General features: G+C 46.7%; 1 protein-coding gene across 1 annotated transcript in view; it reads left to right on the plus strand.

The window, feature by feature from the left end:
* WDHD1 (WD repeat and HMG-box DNA binding protein 1) overlaps positions 1–23,373 on the plus strand; it is a 247,833-nt gene that overhangs the window by 92,926 nt on the left and 131,534 nt on the right. The window contains exon 12 of the mRNA XM_029597432.1: positions 11,393–11,589. Within this exon, the coding sequence (XP_029453292.1) occupies positions 11,393–11,589 (197 nt within the window). The remainder of the gene's footprint in view (positions 1–11,392; positions 11,590–23,373) is intronic.

Raw genomic sequence — 23,373 nt, forward strand, 5'->3', positions numbered from 1 at the left:
GAAAGACATGATTTAAAGGGACACAGTCAACATGGATTTACCCAAGGGAATTCTTGCCTAACAAATCTGCTTCATTTTTTTGAAGGGGTTAATAAACATGTGGATAAAGGTGAACCGGTAGATGTAGTGTATTTGGATTTTCAGAAGGCGTTTGACAAAGTCCCTCATGAGAGGCTTCTACGAAAACTAAAAAGTCATGGGATAGGAGGCGATGTCCTTTCGTGGATTACAAACTGGTTAAAAGACAGGAAACAGAGAGTAGGATTAAATGGTCAATTTTCTCAGTGGAAAAGGGTAAACAGTGGAGTGCCTCAGGGATCTGTACTTGGACCGGTGCTTTTCAATATATATATAAATGATCTGGAAAGGAATACGACAAGTGAGGTTATGAAATTTGCGGATGATACAAAATTATTCAGAGTAGTTAAATCACAAGCAGACTGTGATACATTACAGGAGGACCTTGCAAGACTGGAAGATTGGGCATCCAAATGGCAGATGAAATTTAATGTGGACAAGTGCAAGGTGTTGTATATAGGGAAAATAACCCTTGCTGTAGTTACACGATGTTAGGTTCCATATTAGGAGCTACCACCCAGGAAAAAGATCTAGGCATCATAGTGGATAATACTTTAAAGTTGTCGGCTCAATGTGCTGCAGCAGTCAAAAAAGCAAATAGAATGTTAGGAATTATTAGGAAGGGAATGGTTAATAGAATGGAAAATGTCATAATGCCTCTGTATCGCTCCATGGTGAGACCGCACCTTGAATACTGTGTACAATTTTGGTCGCCACATCTCAAAAAAGATATAGTTGCGATGGAGAAGGTACAGAGAAGGGCAACCAAAATGATAAAGGGGAATGGAACAGCTCCCCTATGAGGAAAGGCTGAAGAGGTTAGGGCTGTTCAGCTTGGAGAAGAGACAGCTGAGGGGGGGATATGATAGAGGTCTTTAAGATCATGAGAGGTCTTGAACGAGTAGATGTGACTCGGTTATTTACACTTTCGAATAATAGAAGGACTAGGGGGCATTCCATGAAGTTAGCAAGTAACACATTTAAGACTAATCGGAGAAAATTATTTTTCACTCAATGCACAATAAAGCTCTGGAATTTGTTGCCAGAGGAGGTGGTTAGTGTAGTTAGTGTAGCTGGGTTCAAAAAAGGTTTGGATAAGTTCTTGGAGGAGAAGTCCATTAATGGCTATTAATCAATTATACTTAGGGAATAGCCACTGCTATTAATTGCATCAGTAGCATGGGTTCTTCTTAGTGTTTGGGTAATTGCCAGGTTCTTGTGGCCTGGTTTTGGCCTCTGTTGGAAACAGGATGCTGGGCTTGATAGACCCTTGGTCTGACCCAGCATGGCAATTTCTTATGTTCTTATGTTCTTAAGATGGAACCTCCGTGGGAGTAACATTGGATAAGAAGGCCTCCAGGTCGTTGGGGGCACCACTGCTTCAGCCAAACCCAGAGACTCCCCACCTGCACTCTCCCCTGTGGGACAGGATGTGGAGGAAGTCCTGGATGAGAAAGGGGGCTCTGAGGATGGATTTCTCCCTCAGGGGGCTGATGATCCAAAGGGATTTTCCCTGGAACTTGTTCTTTTTTTATATAGAGTCTTCCTGGCAAAGAAGGGAACAGGGGGGAAAAGATCCAGGGACAGTGTTCCTCCCAAGAGACCTAGGAAGGTTTCCTCGAGAGGTTCTGGGAGTCTTCTGAAATGCCTGGGCTGCCTCATGCGGGAGCTGGGGGGCCCCAGGGATTTGGTGGATTTGGATGGTACGCAGGAGGATCCTGCTTCTCCGCAGTGGGTGGACCCAGATGGGGATCCGGATGAGAGCCCGAATACTGATCCTGATCCGACCAAGGATGACCTTGATCCAGATGAGGTTCTGATGACTGAGGGGGATGATCCTCAGATTGTACGCCTGTTTTTAAAAAGGAGTTGTGTCCTCTTATTCCTCAGGTATTAGAGAAGCTTGGAGGAGGATAATGGAGGGATGAGTCCATCAATTGTCTGGAAATGAGGGCGGTTTGATGAGCATTAGAGGTATTTCTCCCCTGGATCAAAGACAGAATGGTCTGGGTATTTCTGACAATGCAATGACAGTGGCATACATCAACCGCCAAGGAGGGATGAAGAGTCATATGGTGGCACTGGAAGTTCGACAGGTGTTTGTCTGGTTGGAGCCTCCATCTGGATGGGATAATGGCATCTCATGTCGTGGGTGCAGACAGTGTGGATGCAGATTTCCTCAGCAGCCAGCAGTTGGATCCAGGGGAATGGGAGTTGTCCCCGGAAGCTTGGGATTGCATCTGTGCTAGATGGGGCATGCCCCAGTTGGATCTTATGGCGATGCGGGCCAACACGAAGATGGCAAGATTTTTCAGTCACAGAAGAGGTCAGCGCAGTAGGCCTGGACGCCCTGGTGTGTCCTTGGCTGACGGGGATCCTGTTATGTGTTTCCTCCGTGGCCTCTCATCGGGCGAGTTCTGCGGTGCATAGAGTCACATCTGGGTTCAGTGGTACTGGTGCCACCGCCAAAGTGTCCATGACTCCCATGGATCTCGTCTATCTCATGGTTGAGGGACCCCTCAGTTTGGTCCATCTGTCCCGCTTACTGCGACAAGGATTACTTTTTGTCTTGCTGCTTGGCTTTTGAAAGGTGGCGCTTGCATCTGAAGGGCTACTCAGAGCAGGTGATTCCTACCCTTCTCTAGGCACTGAGACCCTCAACCTCTGTAGTGTATGTCAGGGTTTGGAAGGTCTTTGAATCCTGGTGTCTGCAGCGCCGATTAGATCCCCTATCTATGGATGTGCCCCAGATTTTATCCTTTTTGCAGGAGGGGTTGACTAAGGGCTTGGTCTATAACTCGCTCTATGTGTTGCGGTCCCGGTTGCTAGACTCGCGATCGGGTCCTTACCTTCCTCTCTCTCGCGAGAGAGACTGTTTTAAAGACTCAACTGCAGGAAGTTCTGGCCCGCCTCCTTGATGATGTCAGATGCCGACATGGTATTTAAGTCTGGCGTCTGGCTAAGGAGGTTGCCTAGCAATGAGGTTCTCTCCTTGGAGGCACCAGTTGCTGTGTTTCTGATCCTGGTCCTGCTGTGTTTCTGATCCTGGTCATCTTCCGGATTCTTTTCTGTTTGTCTCCTGGGTTCCTGATCCCGGTTCACCTCTGATACTCCGTGTCTGTCGCCTGTCTCGACTTCTGCTCCGCCCTCGCTTTGGTCTCACTGCTGCCGCCTAAGTCCCAGCGGTCCGGATTCTCAAGGGCTCTTCCCGGGGGGATCTCGGATCTCCAGGGTGAAGATTCCATCTTCTCTTCAGGACTCTCTTCTGCCGCCTAAGTCCCAGCGGTCCGGATTCTCAAGGGCTCTTCCCAGGGGGATCTCAGATCTCCAGGGTGAAGATTCTGTCCCTGCGTTTATCTTGGTACCGCCTCCCGGCCTGTCTCATCTCCGTGGAGCTCTCTTCCAACCATTTTCCTCCACCAGGTCAGCCCAAGGGTTCACTGTCCAGTCCGCAACAGTTTGAAACAGTTTGCTAGGCCATGGACCCGGCGGATATCTCTCGTCTGCAAGCCATTCCGGGAATGGCCCAATGCTTGCAACAGCAGCAACATTGTCTCGACGTTTTGGCTGCCACCGTCGAGAGGCTGGCAAATCGTCTTGATGCCACTCCGCCAGAACCATCACCATTACCGCCTCCGGTTCCTACTGTGAACATTACTGCTCCCACTCAATTGCCCGCGCCCTCATGCTACGCAGGAGAGGCCAAAGGCTGCTGGGGATTTTTGAACCAGTGCTACATCAGGTTCCCTCTACTCCCTGGTCAGTTCCCCTCGGACTCTGTGAAAATAGCCAATATCTTGTCACTTTTGGAAGGGAAGGCGTTAAGTTGGGCATTACCAATGTGGGAGCGCCAGGATCCCTTATTAAGTAATCTGCAGCAGTTCGTTCTTAATTTCAAGCAAGCATTTGATAAACCCGCACGCTTGCCCACTGCTACGTCAGAACTATTACAGCTGAGATAGGGAGCTCGCTCCCTGTCAGACTATGCAATTGAATTTCGCACCCTCGATATGGAGGTAGGGTGGCGTGAGGACAGTCTCCGGGGAGTTTTTCTGGAGGGTCTGACACCGCGCATTAAGGACGAGTTGGTGGCTAGGGACACTCCGGACGACCTCAACAGAATAATTGACCTTGCTGGCCGGATCGACAGTCGACTTCAGCAAAGAGTAAGGGAGGGACGTCCGCCAAGTCTACCCATATCCTTGGCACCTGCCTTCACTAGACCCTTGACAACCTTGTCAAGTCCTGGGGCGACACACTCCGACTCTTCTATAGAGGAATTTATGCAGTTGGGTCACACGCCTTTAACTGAGGAGGAGAGGCGAAGGTGTCAGGCCTTGGGCCTATGTTTATACTGTGGCAGCAAGGGTCACTTCATAGCCCAATGCAAAGAGTGACCGAGAAACGCCAAGGCCTAGGCAAAACTGAGGAGCTACTCCTAGGCTGTGATAATGTTGCTCCTCAATGTACTGTACCAGTGACACTAGAATATCCTGGAGGGTCTTTCAACACACTCGCCTTTATTGACTCCGGAGCAGGTGGGAATTTTATTCTTTCCGATTTGGTACAGCAACTTCAATTACTTACTCGTCCTCGGACTCCTCCTCTTAGGATTATATCTATCCAAGGGACAATGTTGCCTGGTAGTATTTCTTACTTTCCGGACCGGAGTGCTACATTCTGAGGAAATTTCCTTTTTGATCCTGGAGAAAGCGGTTCACCCGGTAGTATTGGGATTACCATGGCTACAACGCCATTCACCTATGATACATTGGGACTCATTACAAATCGTCCGTTGGAGTCCCTTTTATTTTGATCACTGTCTCCAGGTTCCGGGTCCACCGTCTGTGTCCTTGTTGACTACTTCCGTATTGCCACCTGCACCTTACTCTGAATTTGCAGAAGTCTTCTCCAAGAAGAAAGCGGATATTTTGCCTCAGCATCTCCCCTTTGATTGCGCAATAGACCTTTTACCGGGACCCATTCCACCGCGTGGGAGGGTATACCCTCTATCCTTGCCAGAGACACACGCTAGTCTGAATACATCTCTGAGAATCTCGCTAAAGATTTTATCAGACCCTTCCGATCTCCAGCTGGGGCGGGGTTTTTCTTCGTGGGAAATAAAGACGGCTCGCTCAGACCTTGCATCGATTACAGGGGTCTTAATGCCATAATCAAGCGTGATCGGTACCCGCTGCCATTAATCCCAGAACTTCTGGACAGATTGCAAGGGGCCTACAACCTAGTTCGAATCCGCCCCGGGGATGAATGGAAGACTGCCTTCAACACGAGAGACTGGCATTACGAATATTTAGTGATGCTCTTTGGCTTATGTAATGCTCCGGCAGTCTTCCAAAACCTCATGAATGAGGTGTTGCGTGAAATGCTACACTCCTATGTAATAGTATATCTTGATGATGTTTTGATTTATTCACCAGATCTGAATTCCCATCGTCTACACGTTAAACAAGTACTGCAAGTTCTCAAAGATAATCAATTGTAATCGAAGCTAGAAAAGAGTATGTTTGAATGTGAGTCACTCCCCTTCCTGGGATATATCATTTCATCTACCGGGTTCCACGTGGAACCAGAGAAGGTGTCCGCTATAAAGGACTGGCTCGCCCTGTGGGGGTGAGGCGTTACACAACGTTTTCTTGGATTTGGCAAACTTCTATAGACTGTTTATTCCTTATTATTCCCTCAGATTCGCACCTCTTACTGCGCTACCAAAAAGGGGGCGGATGCTAAAGTTTGGCCCAAAGCAGCCTGGCAAGCTTTGAGGATCTGAAACAAGCATTCTTGTTGGGACACTTGTTTATACCAATCCAGATCCGCGTTGTAGAGGTGGACGCCTCCAGCATTGCAGTAGGGGCAATCTTAAGTCGACACTCTTGCTCGGGTAAACTACTTCCATGTTTCTTACTTTTCCAAAACGTTTTTCAGCAGCCGAGTGTAACTACAGTATAGGAGACAAGGAACTCCTAGCAATCAAGTTAGCATTTGAAGAATGGAGGCAATGGCTGGAGGGGGGCAGTGCACCCGATTACAGTATACACTGGTCATAAGAATTAGAATTCTTGTGCCAAGCCCAGCGGTCCCTCTTCTTCAATCGCTTTGACTTTACACGTCGGTATCGTCAAGCGGCCAAGAATACTCGTGCAGATGCCTTGTCACGAACTATGGAGCTAGAAGAAGAGGGAGAGCTTCCCCAGTACATCTTGGATCAAGCAAGAATCAACATAACGGCAGTGACAGTGAGCCCACTAGGAAGGACGGTAGTCCCAAAGCGTCTCCGAAAGGAGGTATTAAGGTGGGCCCATGTCTCCCTTTCTGGTGGTCATGCTGGCCGAGAAAGAACGTTAGACTTGCTAAACCGTTATTATTGGTGGCCAAACATGAGAGCCGACGTTCGCAGCTATTTAAGTTCCTGCCCCCACTTGCGCTAGACAAAAGCCTCGTATTGGCCAACCTTGGGGGTTGCTGCAACCACTGCCTGTTCACACGGAGCAATGGACTCATATTGCCACAGACTTCGTCGTGGATCTACCTTCGTCGAACAGGAAGTCAGTTGTTTGGGTAACTGTGGATCGCTTTTCCAAGATGGCCCATTTTGTTCTGTTGGCCAAATTGCCATCTGCACCAGAGTTAGCTCTGCTTTTCACTCAGCACATCTTCCGGATTCATGGACTTCCACAGGACATTGTTTCTGACCGGGGCCCCCAGTTTACGGCCTGTTATTGGAAAGCCCTGTGCAAGAAGTTTGGGGTTCAACTCAGTTTCTCTACTGCCTTTCATCCCTAGAGTAACGGCCAGACTGAGCGCATGAACCGTTCCTTAAAAACATTTCTTTGTGCCTTTGCCAATGAAAGACAAGACAACTGGGTAGAGTTACTACCATGGGCCGAATTCTCTTATAATACTCCGATTCATTCAGCCACGGGGAAGTCAGCCTTTCAAGTTGTGTATGGTAAGCAACTTAAACCACCACTACCTCTGACCGTTCCGTCACCAGCAGCCCAGGTGTCTGCTAAGCAATTGCATAATCTCTGGAATTCCATCCAAACCAGATTAACTGCATCAGCAAGCTCTGCCAAGAGGCGTGCCGATCGGCATCGTCGACCTGCACCAGTGTTTCTTCCAGGAGACAAAGTTTGGTTAAGCACAAAGGACATTCACCTTAGATTGCCTTTGAAGAAATCGGCTCCTAAGTTCTGCGGTCCATTCCGAATTGCTGAGAGAGCTGGAACGGTTTCCTATCGCTTACGGTTGCCCACTTCCTTTCGTATTCACAATGTATTTCATGTCTCTCTTCTCAAACCAGTTGTTCTTCCTAGGTTTCATCGAAGACCTCCAGACCCTGCGGATACCCCTGGTGCTGCTGATCCCACATACCAGGTTTGGGAGGTCCTTGATGTCCGATTCCTCCACCACCACTGGGAGTACCTGTTGGCTTGGGAGGGTTGCAGTGAGGAGGAGAACACCTGGGAACCTGCTCGCAACATCCTGGACAAATCTCTCCTGCAACAGTTCCATCAAGACCATCCTGGTAAACCGGGTCCCTTGAAGAGAGGGAGTAAGGGGGGGGGGGGGGGACTGTTGTGTTCCCGGTTGCTAGACTCGCGATCAGGTCCTTACCTTCCTCTCTTGCGCGAGGGAGACTGTTTTAAAGACTCAACTGCAGGAAGTTCCAGCCCGCCTCCTTGATGATGTCAGACGCCGGCAAGGTATTTAAGCCTGGCGTCTGGCTAAGGAGGTTGCTAGCAATGAGGTTCTCTCCTTGGAGGCACCAGTTTGCAGTGTTTTCTGATCCTGGTCCTGCCCGTGTTCTGATCCTGGTCATCTTCCGGATTCTTCTTGGTTTGTCTCCTTGGTTCCTGATCCCGGTTCACCTCTGATACTCTGTGCCTGTCACGACTTCTGCTCAGTCCTCGCTTTGGTTTCACTGCTGCTGCCTAAGTCCCAGCGGTCCGGATCCTCAAGGGCTCCTCCCGGGGGGATCTCTGATCGCCAGGGTGAAGATTCCATCTTCTCTTCAGGACTCGCTTCTGCCGCCTAAGTCCCAGCGGTCCAGATCCTCAAGGGCTCGGATCTTCAGGGTCAAGATTCTGTTCCTGCGTTTATTTTGGTACCGCCTCCCGGCCTGTCCCATCTCCGCGGAGCTCTCTTCCAACCATCTTCCTCCACCAGGTCGGCCGAAGGGTCCACTGTCCAGTCCGCAACAGTTTGCAACACCACGTGCAGATATCCACTTTGGGTTCTCTTAGGGGCAAGGTGCAGGGGAAGTGGTTGGCATCCCATCCTGATGTTCATTTTCTGAAAGGAGTGAAGCATTTGTAACTGCCAGTTCGGCAACTGTGTCCAGATTGGAGCCTCAGTTTGGTTCTTCGGGTTCTCTGTGGGCCGCCCTTTGAGCCTTTGAGAAGGGCGACGTTGAAAGACAATGTTTCTGGTGACAATTTGTTTAGCCAGGTGGATTTCGGAGTTGCAGGCTCTGTCATGCAGAGAGACCCTTTTCTGCATATATCTAATGATGGGGTTACGTTGCAAATGATCCCCTCCTTTTTGGCTAAGGTGGTGTCCTCTTTCCATGTTAATCAGATGGTGGATCTCTCGGCCTTCCCAGAGAGATCTAGGGATTCCCCTTAGGAGAGAGAACTGCATGTTTTGGATGTACACCGGATTATCTTGCGTTATCTGGAGGTCACTAATTTGTTTCAACGCTCAGATCATCTTTTTGTTTTGTTTGGAGGCGCAAAGTAAGGTGAGATAAGGCCTCAAAAGCCACAATTGCATGGTGGCTTAGGGAGGCCATTTGTTCTGCTTATATTTGTAAGGGTCGCAAAGTTCCAGAGGGGCTGCCTAAGAAGCTCAAGCAGCTTCTTGGGCAGAGTGCCAGATGCTTTCTCCCTAGGAGATTGTAGGTGTGGTCTTCGCTTCACACATTCACCAGACATTACAGTTTGGATGTGGGCGCGCAGCAGAATGCGTCTTTTAGTGAGTGTGTGTTGTGCGCAGGTCTTTCGGGTTCCCGCCCAGTTTAGAAGTGCTTGGGTACATCCCACTTGTCTGAACTGATCTGGGTATGTACAGGAAAGGAAAATTGGTTCTTACCTGCTGTAATACCACAGATCAGTCCAGAGACCCTCCCCGTCACTGCCGAAAGACTGTTTCCTGATAGTCGATGTAATATATTCAGAAGAGTTTTTGTACTTAACGTTGTGTTTCTGGAGATGACAGAGGCTCCAGGGCAGGGGGTTCCAGCCCTGCTTTACCTGTTCGCCCTTGTGAGGGTTTTAGGTTCTAATTCTTTGGCTTGGGTACAGGTCAATACTGAGGGACTGCAGGTGGCACTCCCGGTTATGTAGCAGTGCCTCAAAGTTTTATTGTCTGCCTCTATCTGCTGGTAGGGATGCAAAACCCACTTTTTTGGACTGATCTGTGGTATTACAGGAACGAAAATTAGCAGGTAAGAACCAATTTTCTTTTCCTCCTCTGTGATCTCAGAAAAGGAAGAAAGTGGGGTAGGTGCCAAAAGAAAGGATAGGTGTATGAAGTTGGGAAGCAGGCAGACCAGATTTATAAAGATATCTTCCTCTTTATCCAGTCAGACCAGTGGGTAATGCAACCCTTCAAATAAACGGAGACAGAGAACAACAGTCTCGCTGATGTCACTCCTTATATACTTTCATGCTGACACCAGCCTGCCAGTATTCTCAGTCTCCAACAGATGGTAGGCAAGCAATCCCATGCCTGTTAGGCTGAACTGGAAAGCAATTGGAGCTCCTGAGGCAAAAGGCTAGTCCTCCCTTTCCTCAGTTCAGTGGGGGGTCCCTAGGATTTTAGACACAGAAGAAAAAGAGCATTAGGGACAGGGGTTTCCAGAAATGACAGGATCTGCTTCCTCCCTTTGTTTAACTCCCCAGAATCACAACCTTGAACTAAAGGGCTTCTAGGAGGCTTTGAGTATATCTTCCCCTTCGTTTTATCCTTCCCCCTCCCCCCCCTTGTTGCTTTTTCTTGCTGGTAATTTAAATGCTGTAGCTTTAAGACCTCTTTGTTCCTCTAGCTGGGACAATTAAAAAAAAAGATGTGGTGTTTGGAAGCACTATTTTCAGCGGCAGCAAATCATGGTGGGGCAGTTGCGGAAATCTCCAGGGGCAGTTTTCCCTTGCTGGGTGCTGAATCTGTGCATCTGGGGGAAATCCCACTGATTGGGCCACATTAATAGGACTGTGGACCGTCTGCTGAACATGACGCAGGCTGGAGACTGCAGGAGGAAGACCATGTTCTGCACTGCCTGCCACATATGAAAGGTATTGGCAGGCAGCATGTTGAAGTTTTGCAGGGATTGTTCATTGGCTGGGGGGAGCTGAATCATAGCAAATTCCTGCAGGCAGGAGGCTGCACATCAGGAGACATGGGAAAGAGAGGAAAAAAATCCCCAGGTGTCTCAAGAAGCTCCTGCAGCCATGTTGCAGCCGCGAGGCAGTGAAATGTAGATCGGGCCTCCTCTAAGCCCTGGAGCATGCTTCTCCTTTGATTTTTGGGTTTAGTATCAGGAGCTGCTTCTAGGGTGGCAGGGCCTGCCCCTCCTGCACTGGATGTCTCTTATCTGCCTTGGGCAATTATTTCTCAAAAGATTTTCAAGGACTTGCAGGCATTTTACATAGGGCAGAGTACAGCCTCGGGCAATTATTTCTCAAAAGATTTTCAAGGACTTGCAGGCATTTTACATAGGGCAGAGTACAGCCTCAGGGATTCTCCCTGCCCTTGTGGTGCCTGCTCTCCCTGTGCAATCTGCACTAATAGATTCCCAGGGGAAAAAGAGATTCAAGGCAGTCATGGGAATGGAGGTCCCAGAGGAGGTTTTGTCTCCCTCAGAGGATTCGCTGGATGGTTTTAAGAGGTTCTCAGGAAGATTCTGAGGGGGGACTGGAGGAAGGTGAGGTGCCTCCTGAAGGGGGGGAGGGTCATGCATTTATCCTGCATACCTTTCATATGGATGAATTGACATCCTTGATCTCTCAGTCCCTGCACACATTGCAGATTGTGGTGACATAAAGGAGTCATCCTCCAATCCCAAGAAAGACCACCATATTATGGTAAGTTTAAGAAAGTCTTGGAGATTCTTCCTTCTTCACCAGGCAAATAAGTAATTTCACTATAAGGTGGCTTTAAAATATTCCTCCAGCTCCATATCCAGTAGAGTCAAACATTTCTTGCTTCCAAGCCTTTCATATGTGTATGAGTTGGCAGTTTGAAACCAGAATAAACTGCACATTTGCCATTTGTTTTTAAGATGTTTTCTTTACAGAAGTTCCATCACTAAAACCTGGCATTGATCCTGCAAAGAATGAGGTGGAGGACAATTATGATGACAGAACTAGCAGTGTGCAAGCTTTTCCAGCAGCAGCCCTTCAAAGACCCATCTATGATGGACCAAAGCCAACTCCAAGGCAAAAGCCCTTCCAGTCTGGCTCTACACCTTCACATCTCATGCATCGCTTCATGGTAAACCTGCATTCCTATATATTCTCCAACAATTGGCATCAAATGAGTCAGGGAGTGTGGTAGGTTAAGCAACTTCTGTTTGAGTCCCAGTTAGACACTGCTTGCTAGTCACTGGGGAAGAAATAACAAAAACACAGGCAAACTGCTGGGCTCTGCTGGCAGACTAGCTAGCAGTACGAGACCTAGTGTCTGCTTGGAACACCTCTGCACATCTCTCAGGCTAATGGTCCAAGCGAATCATCCTCCAGCTGCTATTTTGGGCAGATAGACTATGATCCAGGGCCATGAGAATTATCTTGAGCCTGCCAACTGCAAAGAAACATTTCTGTTGGTGGCACAGCTGTAAATAAAGAGCAAGAGCCCTAGATTTGCTTGGCATCCTGGTGTTTAGGGGCAAACCTTTACAAGAAGCAGGCCCAATGGTGCATAATCCACTATTGAACTTGAGTATCACTCAGGGCTATAGGACCTACCTGGGTTTGCACCATCCTTGGATTGGATTCTCTGGGCCCAATTTCCCTCTATCCATCCCATATTATGTTTGCCAATAATAAGTTGTTTATTTAAAATGTATAAATTGCCTATCAACATTCCTAGGCGGTTTACAATAAATTATCCATAATGCAATAAAAAAAAGTTAAAACATGGACAATAAATGGACAAAATATAATAAAGGACATATAAATAATATGATCAGAGCATAATAAAATACAAAGATTAAAATATAAAATATTATAGGAGAATAAAACTCCTACTGTTAAGCTAAAGTTTACTGAGTCTGGAAAACCTTGCTGAATTATTCAAGGTTAAAAGCTTATTGAAACAGAAAGGCCTTCAACATCCTTCTGAATTTTGTTAGGACAGTTTCTCCTTTTGATTGCTGTGGCAGTATGTTTTACAGGATTGGGCCCTGTATATAAAAAAGATGCACTCAAGATTTGTCTAAATGAACAATTTTAAAAGAAGGAGTATCTAATATCTTAAAGATCTTGCCGGATAGTATAGTTTCAAGGCTGCATTGAAACTTTGTAGGGCAATTCCCTTGATCCCCTTAAAAACTAGCATGAGCACTTTGAACTTTACTTGCCATTGGATTGGTAGCCAATCATGCTTTATCAAGTGAGGAGTGATATGCTAGTGAATTGGTAGTCCTTCAATTGGATAGGAAAAACACACCATCACCCCCACCACCGCTCAACATAGAGAACCAAAAGACAGCAATGTCACCGGTCTCACATGCTCGTAACTTAGGAGGCATCATCGACAGGGAAATTATCCTTCAAGAACCACATCACAAATAAAATTAAGGAAGGATACTATAAACAACTCACACTAAGACGATTAAAACCATTCCTTACTCCAGATGACTTCAGAACAGTCCTTCAACTACTCATCTTTTCCAACCTGGATAATTGCAACACCCTATTTGGATTACCACTCTCCACCATCCGCCCACCATAAATCTTGCAAAACACTGCCGCCTGAATCCTCACAGGAACAAAAAAGCACGAAAATATTACGCCAATTCTCATAGCTCTATTGGCTCCCAATAAAACATCGAATAGATTACAAAATACTGACAATACTGCACAAAACAATATACGAAGAACAAACTAACCGGTTAAGTAAAACAATAAAAATACACACACCTCAACGAAACCTCCGCTCAACCAACAAAGGCCTTCTGAAAATCCCACCTACGCACTCCAAACAACTAACCTCAACCCGTGAAAGAGCCATATCCCTCGGCAGCCCCAAACTCTGGAACTACACTCCCAACGGAACTAAGAACTCAACCAAACCTAAAAACCTTCAAAAAGGACCTTAAAACCTGGATGTTCACCAAAGCCTACCAAAACACCCAATGACTCATACACACCCTCCCCAAAATATAACAAATTCTGGACTGAAACCTCCTCACCCCCGCCCTATTAACCTTCATTCAGAACCCCACCATGTTTCCCTTGCCACATTATAAATATCCCCCTCCATCTTAATAATGCTTTAAATGAACGCTGTATGTATAAACGAACGCTCTATGTACGTCAATGCATCTACTAACCTTCTAACACTTTATCCATAGAAAGGGTGTTAACCAGTATGAATATGATGTCAATCCCCATCCTAATCTCTTAACATCTTACCCATCGAAACTTGTAAACCGTTGTGATGGCGAAACCAAATGACGGTATATAAAACTCGATAAATAAATAAATTCTGACTGCAGATTTTTGGACATACTGCAAAGCTCTCATTGCATTTTGTGGGGGTCCTAGATCCAGTAAGTGGCAGTAGTCAATTTATGACATTACTAGGGAATGAATTACGGTTTTTAGATCTACAACATTCAGAAATGGGCATAGTCGTCATAGCATCTGGTTAAAATAAGTACTGTGTACTACTTTTTAAAACTGAGGATGAAGTCAAAGCCTGGTATCTATGATAATCCCTAGACTTCTGATCTCTTCAGAGATAATTATTTTGTCATCATAATTAGTCAATTAGTCATAATTATTTATGTCTACGTTGCTACTAGAACTCCTTGAGCCTGTAACAGATCCTGATAGCTCAGCCTCCCTGGAGGAAGGGGAGCTGCTTTTGGGGTCCAGAGGATGACTGTGATACCGTTGTTTCACAGAGATGAGATGGGTTTTTAATAGAGCAGGTTCTTCCTTGTCTCTATCTGGAGGAATAGAATCTCTGGAGTCCCCAGTGTGGGATATTATCATTAAGGGGAAGAGGAGGTCCATTATAACTTTTCCTCTCCATCCTGAGGTGGAAGAGATATTAATGGAATGGGAATCTCTCGAGTTCGTCCTTAAAGGGGTGAAGCTCCTGCAGAAACTGTACCCACTCCTGCCAGATATGTCCCAGACGTTTTTTCAGTTGCCAGCAGTGGATGCTCTGGTTACAGCAATGATGAGGCGCACCACTGATCCAATGGAGGGGAGTGCTTCATTGAAGGATCCTCAGGATAGGAAACTAGAGCCTCCTTGCAAAATTTCTCTTCAGCGATGGCAGTTCAGATTTCTATTTGCTTGGCGCAGGTGATGGTCCATGTTCTCCTTTGTTGGATTCAGCAGCCTCCCGAGAGCAAGGATGTAACTAGGATGGAATCCTTTGCCGCCTTCCTGGCGGATGCCCTTTTCGATTTGCTTCGGAGTTCGGCCTTGTTGGTGGCCATCTCAATGATGGTGCAGCGGCTCCTGTGATTGTGCAATTGGGTGGTGGAGTTGTGGTCTAAAACCTGTTTGGGCAAGTTGCCCTTTAAGAGTCTGTTGCTGTTTGGCAAGGATCTTGATCAACTAGAGAAGAATCTCTGGGATTCAAGGCTCCACTGACTCCTGGAGGACAAAGGTCGTTCCTTTTATGGAGCCAGTAGGGATGGGAGCAGATGGGAACAATTTTGTGCCACCAGGCGCTATTGGCTAGGGAAGCAGATTTTTGGGACAGCTTCGACTGCCCCTTGACGCCGAGGGGTCGAGGGCAGTCCTTTCTTGGTAACAGAAAACAGAGAGCCGACTTCAGTCCCTCCACAGGGCCAGAAAGCCTGGCTCATGAGGGTCAATGAGTCCACTTGCTGATGACTCCTGTAGGGGGCCACCTATAGACATATATAGGTGAACAATCATACCATAACCCTGCGAGCTTCACCAGAAAAAGAGTGGTAAGTTTTCAGGTAGCTTTTTTAACTGGGTAATGAAAACTGCTATCTATATTGGGCCTGATGTCCAAAAGGTTACGTGCGTAAATCTGCTGGGCTTACACACACCGAGCCTATTTTCAAAAGGCCCGGCGACGCACGTAAAGCCCCGGGACGCGTGTAAGTCCTGGGGCTTTACTAAAGAGGTGGGAAGGGGGCGGGGCGGTCCAGGGTCAGATGCTCCAGGCACAGCGGCCGTTTGCCGCTGTGCTTGGGATCACGGGCTGGCAGTCGGACCGCCCTGAGGCAGGCGCAAAAGGTAAATTAAAAATTCGGTGGGGGGGCGGGAGTTAGAGTAGGGCTAGGGGGAGGAAAAGTTGGCCTCCTGTAGGGGGCCACTGGTTGGACATTATATGGGTCCAGGGAGTGGACCCATATAATGTCCAACCAGTGGATTCTGGAGATTGTTCACTCCGGCTATGCGTTGGACTTGCAGCATCCCATCTGAGAAGTCTTTATGGTATGCTCTTGTGCCACTCCGATCAAGCAGCATGCAATTCAGGAGACCTTGTTGAAGTTGCGGCTTCTGCAAACAGTGGTACCAGCGTCTCCATCTGAATAAGGGTGAGGGCGCTATTCCATTTACTTCATAATATTTAAAAAAAAGTCTATCTTTTTGGCTTATCCTGGATCTAAAGGGTGTGAATCAAGGTGTAAGAACTGCTTAAAAAAAATAACCAACCTCTAGTTTTCATTTCCAGATGTATTTCTTGCTGTATTTATTTTATAAGGCAGCACTTAATACCGCTCTTAGTTTTCTCAGACCATACTCCCCTGCAGAAGAATCTACCTCTTATGCAGAGAAAATGTGCTTCAGTGAAAGCAATGCAAAGAAGCTATGTATGGTGGCCTATTCTATTCCTTCACAAAACATTACAGACTTGTCATTGTGGACTTTGGGAGGAAGGTACTGTGCTATGTACTGACTGTTAGAGAACATAATGGGTTGGGGGTTCCTGGTTTGGTTCCGCCACGGCTGTATTTGTTGTCAGTATTGCTGGGGGTAGAGGCAGAACAACCTGCGCCCAGACAAATGTAACCAGATTTTTTGTAAACCTTTAATAAAAATGTTTGAACATAAAGTAAAAAAAAAAAAAAAAAAAGGGTATTGCGCGCAAGTTATAAAATCAGGGGTCTGTGCACGCAAGGGGGTGTGCGTGCCGAGCCACACTGCCTTCTCCCGTTCCCTTCCCCCTAGCCTGACCTTCCCACCCCTTCCCCCCACTTCCCCCCCCCCCCCCCCCCGCCGAATTTTTAATTTACCTTTTGCGCCTGCCTCGGGGTGGTCCGACTGCCAGCCCGTGATCCCAAGCACAGCGGCAAATGGCCGCTGTGCCTGGAGCATCTGACCCTGGACCGCTCCGCCCCCTTCTCACCTCTTTAGTAAAGCCCCAGGACTTACACGCGTCCCGGGGGCTTTACGCGCGTCGCCGGGCCTTTTGAAAATAGGCTCGGTGTGCGTAAGCCCAGCAGATTTACGCACGTAACCTTTTGAACATCAGGCCCAATATAGATAGCAGTTTTCATTACCTAGTTAAAAAAGCTACCTGAAAACTTACCACTCTTTTTCTGGTGAAGCTCGCAGGGTTATGCTTAGGTACAGAGAGGAAAATGTGTATAGATTTATCTATTTATTTATTTATTTAATGGCTAAATCCCAAATAAAACTTGAAAATGCAATCCGCTTTTCAGTTGTATTACATGGTGATGTACAAAACATCATAAATACATAAAACCGATATCCTAAGCATACAATTGCATACACAAAACACATCATCATTAATCAAAAGCCATGAGAAGCTAGAACTGCAATAGGGAACCAATGTAATCATTCAGTAGGACAAAACCTTTTCTTTGTTAAAAATTATTCTGGCTGCAAAATCTGGTCATGTACAGCATCAGCAAAATAAGCAGGTGCAAATATTTGTGGATACTCATCCTCGGTAGTTTTCAAAGTGAAAGTATGTTTTTGTCATTTGTTTATTGCTGGCTTTTGAAAACCTGCTAAAAATGTTCAATAAAAAATGAATATTAAAAAAATATATATATTGGTGCAAAATCCATGGGTATGAAGTATCTGTGAACTTTCTTAGCGTGAAGACAGATGGTCTCAGGACCAGTGGGTTATGCTCCTCTGCAGCAGAAAGAGATGGAGCAAGCTGATGTCACAGTATACTTCTGCAGTGACACCAACCTGCCAATATTCTCTGTCTCCAGCAGATGGTGGACGTGCATCTCCCTATGGGAATTGCTTCAGATTTTGGAAGGAGAATTTAACATAGAAAAAGAAAAGCCCCCGCTCTCCTGCGGTGAAACCAAATGCTCTCTTCCCCAGTTGAGAATTCCTGAGGTGATTTCCATGGTCCTGCAGAAGTGTGCCTTGGTCCGGGTGTGGAATTAGCTGATTGTACAGCTTAAAGGCAGCAGGTGCAGGAGGCCAATCATGGCAGTGACGACACATGACCTCTCCCTCAGCAGCCGGAGACTGTCTCTGTACTCAGCCGGTAAGAGCTGAGCTCAAGTAAATTTAAAAAAAAAACAAAAAAAAAACAGTTTCTAAGACAAACACAGTATAGAGAGATTACAGGACTTCCTCCAATCTCCATGCTTGGTGCTCCGTTCTGATGTTCGCTCCTGCTCCTGTGGGGGTCAGGGAACTGGGAAGCCTTGCGGGTTGAGCGGCTCTGGTGGGCTAGGCCCACCACTAAGCTTTTGCCTGTGCACAGCATGGTAGGCTGCAGCAGCGTTTTCGTGCACTTCTGTGTGTGCCTTACTACCCTCTACAGGACGTAGTGTGCAATGCGTCGGCTCTGTGTACACATCGTGTACTCAGTTTTAGGCATGCCTTTTACATACACACAATTCTAAGTTCTGGTAGTACACCTAGGCCTTGACACACACTTTGTGCGTGTGTTTTTTGCGGCGCTTACTTTTGGGGTGCCTAGATTTTGTGCTTGAAATTTTTTCAGTATGAATCGGCTGGATGCACATTCTTCGTTGCCTGTGCACTGATGGGCACCAGTGAGCAAGAAACCTAAGCACCTTTCTCTGTGTTGCCTGTCATATTTGAGCATCTCAGTCTGTTAACCAATGAATATATACCCTAAAAATAAAATATATACTCTCTGCTCTTACCTTCCTACACCTTTAACTGCTTAAATTTTATGACTAATTATTTTACTATTTTGTTTTGTTTTAATTTATTATGAAACTTTGTAATTTCTTTTTCTCATTTAATTTTGGAAATGCAAGTATTATTAAATGAATATTTGTGAACTAATGTAAACCGATGTGATATGTTCTCATGAAACGTCGGTATATAAAAATTAATAAATAAATAAAATTAAATGACATGTCCTCTAACCTGTGTCAGTGCTGTTTAGAGGCTCAGGGAGAATTGGCTTCCTCTCATTTCGCTAAGCCTGGATCCTCCCAGCCTGATGATGGTCTGGTTAAAGATCTGTCTGGACTGGTTCCTCTGCAGGGAATGGCAGTTCAGTGGGCCTCACTCCAGTTCCTTCTGGCTTTGGCCTGGATCCGGCTGCTTTTACTTGGGTAGAGTTTTTTTTCAAGGTTTGCAATCCTTTCTTCAGGCGCAGTCCTCTGCTTCGCCCACTCCTGTCAGGTAGGACCCTTAGCCAGTGGCCCATCCCTCATCCAGTCCTATGTTTAAGCACCGGAGCACGCTTCAGTTCGCTGCAGGTAATCCCAGCTGGAACCCGGATGGCACTGATGAGGCACGTCCTGATTCCCTGGAAGATTTATTTATTTATTTGTTTTTCTATACTGTCGTTCAGAAGTACCAACCCAAAGGTTTACATAGTTACAGTCAGAATCGGAAAAAAGATACAATAAAAGAATAAATAAAATCAGAAAATTACAATTTATAGCAATAGAAAAGATATAATATGATTAAAAGGTAAATTTCTCCAGGATTGGAACCGTATCATAGAGATGAACTGCCGACCCTGGTGTCCCAGACTTTGAAAATGCTGGGTGTACCTGGTGCAGATTCCATGTCTGAACCAAAGAAGAATCCCATTTTGGTTTCTTTGCGTAAAGCCTCTTCTTGTTTTTTCCCTGCTATGGATGCCATTCAGGAAGTGATTGATCTTGAATGGGGAGCCCCAGAGGCAAGTTTCAAAGGGTGTCAGACATTGGAAGGCCTATACCCCCTGGATCCAGCAATGAGGGAGCATTTACATTTTCCCAAAGTGAATGCACTGGTCTGTGCCATCTCTAAGCAGACGACTATCCCTGTGGAGGGAGGAGTGGCCCTGAAGCATGTGCATAATAGGCAGATTGAGGCTATTGTCAAGTAAGTCTTTGAAGCAGTGGCGATCTTGTCTGCTTCAGTCTCAGGAAGTTGATGATTCTGGAGTGAATTCCAGAGCAGTTATGGAACCTGCTGCCCCCTTTTTTTGCTGAAGTGGGCTGCAATTTGGTCCGTACCTCAGCAGAGGAGTTGCTTCGGTGGAAGCAGCCAGGCATCAACTATGGTTGCGACATTGGTCATCTGATATCTCCTCCAAGGCTAATCTTACAAAAATGCCCTTTAAAGGTATGCTCTTGTTTTGGAAGCGAGTTGGAGAAATTGGCCAATAAGTGGGGCAAATCTCCGGTCCCTCAGTTGCTGGAGGATAGGAAGCAGTTGCAGCGCCCCTCTAGTATGAGGGGTCGTTTCCGGGGTTCCAAGCATTTTCATCCCTATGGAGGGTTGACCTTTCAGAGGATTCGGCCTTTTGGTAGTCTCAGTCTTTTTGTCCCAGACAGCCCAAGAGAGGAGTGGGCTCGGGGTGGCAGATCCTCCTGAGCTTCCTAATGAAGGTTTGCCGAACCTCCTTTGGGAACAATAAATAGGCAGATGCCTCTCTATCTTTTATCAGAGGTGGGTCGAGATCACATTGGATCAGTGGTTCCTGGAGGTGATGCAAGTAGAATATGCACTAGAATTTCGCAGTATTCCCAGGGACGTGTTCATAGTGTCTCTTTGGCACTCCCCGCAGAAGAAGCAGGCAGTGGAATCTACGCTTCTAAGGCTCCTACGGTTGAGACCTGTTGTTCCAGTGCCTACGTCTCATGAAAGTATGGGCAATATTCCATTTATTTTGTTGTGCCCAAGAAGGAGGGTTCCTTTCGTACCATATTGGATCTCAAAAGTGTCAACAGTCATTTGAGTGACTCATTTTTCATAGAAACCTTACACTCAGTGTGCAGTTGGGGGAATTTCTGACCTCCCTGGATCTGTCAGAGGCCTACCTTCATATTCACATCTGTCTGGAGCACCAACATTTTCTGCTTTTTGCACTGCTGGGGCACCATTATCAGTTTTCGGAACTACCTGCTCCCAGAATGTTTTTCAAGGTCATGGTGGTACTAGTGCGGTGTTGGGAAGAGAGGGGATCCTGGTGCACCCATATTTGGATGACTGGCTGATTCAAGCCAAATCTCAGGAAGAGAGTTGCCTGGTGACCCGCAAGGTAATCTCCTTGTGGCAGAAGCTCGGTTGGGTGGTGAACCTGGCCAAGAGCAGTCTTCACCATATCAGTCATTGAAATATCTGGGTGTTTGGTTTGACACAAGGTGGGACAAGGCTTTCCTGTCAGAAGTTCGGATTCAGAAATTGATGTCACAAGTGCGACAGTTGGTGAGCACTGTACGCCCAACAGTGTGGTCCTATCTATAGGTGATCAGTTTGGTGGCAATCCTGGAAATGGTGCCATTGGGGAGGGCGCATATGCACCTGTTATAATTAGTGAGGTTTGGGTGGACCCTTGGACTCTGTGACAGCTGACCATGCCCACGGGGGGAAGTCCCGTGAGGGGCTACAGGTCAGGCTCAGCTTAGGACACACAAACACAGAGATTGATCTTTTATTAGACAATGTGATGAAGCCACCAGAGGTGGCAGTAGTGAGCAGCAGAAGTAGCCCTTCTGGGCTAGTATCCCTCAGGCACTGGAACAGCGACTCCTCCGGTAGCAGTGCTGTAGTGGAAAGAACTGAGAATAATGAGTACAGTGGAATATGCATAAAGCCCCAGTATGGAGAAACACAGGATAGGGAGAGCAGGCCCTCGAGGAGCGAGTACCTGATCCCTGAGAGCTGAGAGGCTTGAAGGTAATATACTCACACAGCGGTTCCACGTAGGAGATGGCACTAGGGCTGGAAAGGAGGCAGGCCCTCGAGGAGCGAGTACCTGGTTCCAGGGAAAGCTCTGAGGTGGAGATGGTAGTACTTACTGATGTTGAAGACAGCGAATCCTTCCAGGCAGAAGAGAAAGTAAGAGCAGGCAGCGAGTCAGAGAACATGGGCCCTCGAGGAGCGAGTACCGGTTTCCTGATAGCGACCTGAAAAGCAAGTGAGGCCCCCGAGGAGCGGGTACCCCGTTAGCGTTAAGAGTCCAATGGAAAATTGGAGAGGCAGAGTAGCTGGGTACAGAGAGCGAATCCCATCCGTAAGATATCCCCCTTGCTAACTGAAAGGCTAGCAAACATCGTAGGCTTTAAATATCCGGGCAGCGTGACGTCATCACAGGGGGACGCCCCTGAGGTTCGCGCCAAGTAGGAAATAAGAGTGAGGGCCGCGCGGTGCGTGTGCCCTAAGGTACCAGTGGAGCATGGCGGGAGGCAGCACCCAAGCTGGTCCGGGGATGCTGGCGAGGACGGCAGGCAGACACCGCGGCAGCCAGGCGTCCATCTATAGCGAGAGGAGGTGCAAAGAAAGAAAGGTAGGCGGAGTGAAGCCGTTGGGAAGGGACGGTTGCAACAGCACCCTCTTCAGCACCTGCTTTCTCAGGGCTATTTGGTTCAGCTCCACTTGCCGATGTAAATCTACTCTCGCCTTCAGTGGTGGTTGCAGGAGGCTCATCTGAGAGAGAGTGTTTGCTTGACCTCTCCAATCTGGCTGATACTCATGACAGATGTGAGTCTCCAAGATTGGGAGCTCACTGTCAGGAGCTGACGACCCAAGAGCATTGGAATGCCGAAGAGTCCCTCTGGAACATCAATCGCCTGGAAGCCCGGGTGGCCCAGTTGGCAAACTTGCAGTTCAGCCACAGACTTGCAGGGTCAAGCGGTCCAAGTGATGTTGGGCAATGTAATGATGGTAGCCTACATCATCTCCCAGGAATTGGGGATCGACTGTCCTCCAGTGGATGAGTTTTCAGCAGCAATGCCGGCTTCCTCGGACCCGGTCCTATGGAACAAGCTTCCACCTTCCTTCGTCAGGAACCTTGCCCAAAAAAATTTAAACAGAACCTGAAAACTTGCCTCTTCAAACAAGCATACTCTTAACAGCTTACCTCTCCCCTGCTGACTCCTTTACCCCTCCAACTTATATGACTCCTCACTTGTATTTAGTTATATTGTTAATGCCACATAATTTGTAAATTATGCAGTTTTCCCTTTGTTCTAGTTAGTTTATCTTTCCCTGTATGTTATGTTACCTTGTTCTTTGTTGATCAATTTTATGCGCATTGTTATTTGGTTCTCTGTAAAGCAGTGTTAGCTGCATTTCATTTACTGTGAACCGATGAGATGTTCCCAGCGTTCATCGGTATATAAAAGCTTCTAAATAAAATAAATAAATAAATACAGTTTCTTTGAAACTAAACATTCTGATACGCCTTAATTCAGAAAATAGCAGTCATGAAGCTACTTTCTTGTCTCTATAGTTATACCTCTAGAAGGCGCTACCATAAGTTATGGTTTGATAGCTGCTTTCCATCTGTAAATATAAAACCTCTGTTCCATTTCCTAAGGTGATAATGTATAAGAGAGAAAACATAATCTAAATCAGCATATATGGTTAAATTATGTTGCAAATTACTGCTACAAACAAGACAGACCCATCAGTAAACCATGGCATGGAGTCCTGTATTTCTGAATTTTGAATTGGAATCTCATTGGGTAAAGGCAAAACTGAGATATATCTGTTAACATTAGGATATGACATACTTTTTAATTAGCAAATACTTTAGCACTGATTATATGTATATAAGTTTTCTCTCTTTTTTTCTCTGACATCTGTTTAAAGATATGTTATTTAATTAATCTATTTTCTTCTCTTACACATTACCATA

This window comes from Rhinatrema bivittatum, chromosome 4 (assembly GCF_901001135.1).
Source record: "Rhinatrema bivittatum chromosome 4, aRhiBiv1.1, whole genome shotgun sequence".
NCBI classification, from domain to species: Eukaryota; Metazoa; Chordata; class Amphibia; order Gymnophiona; family Rhinatrematidae; genus Rhinatrema; species Rhinatrema bivittatum.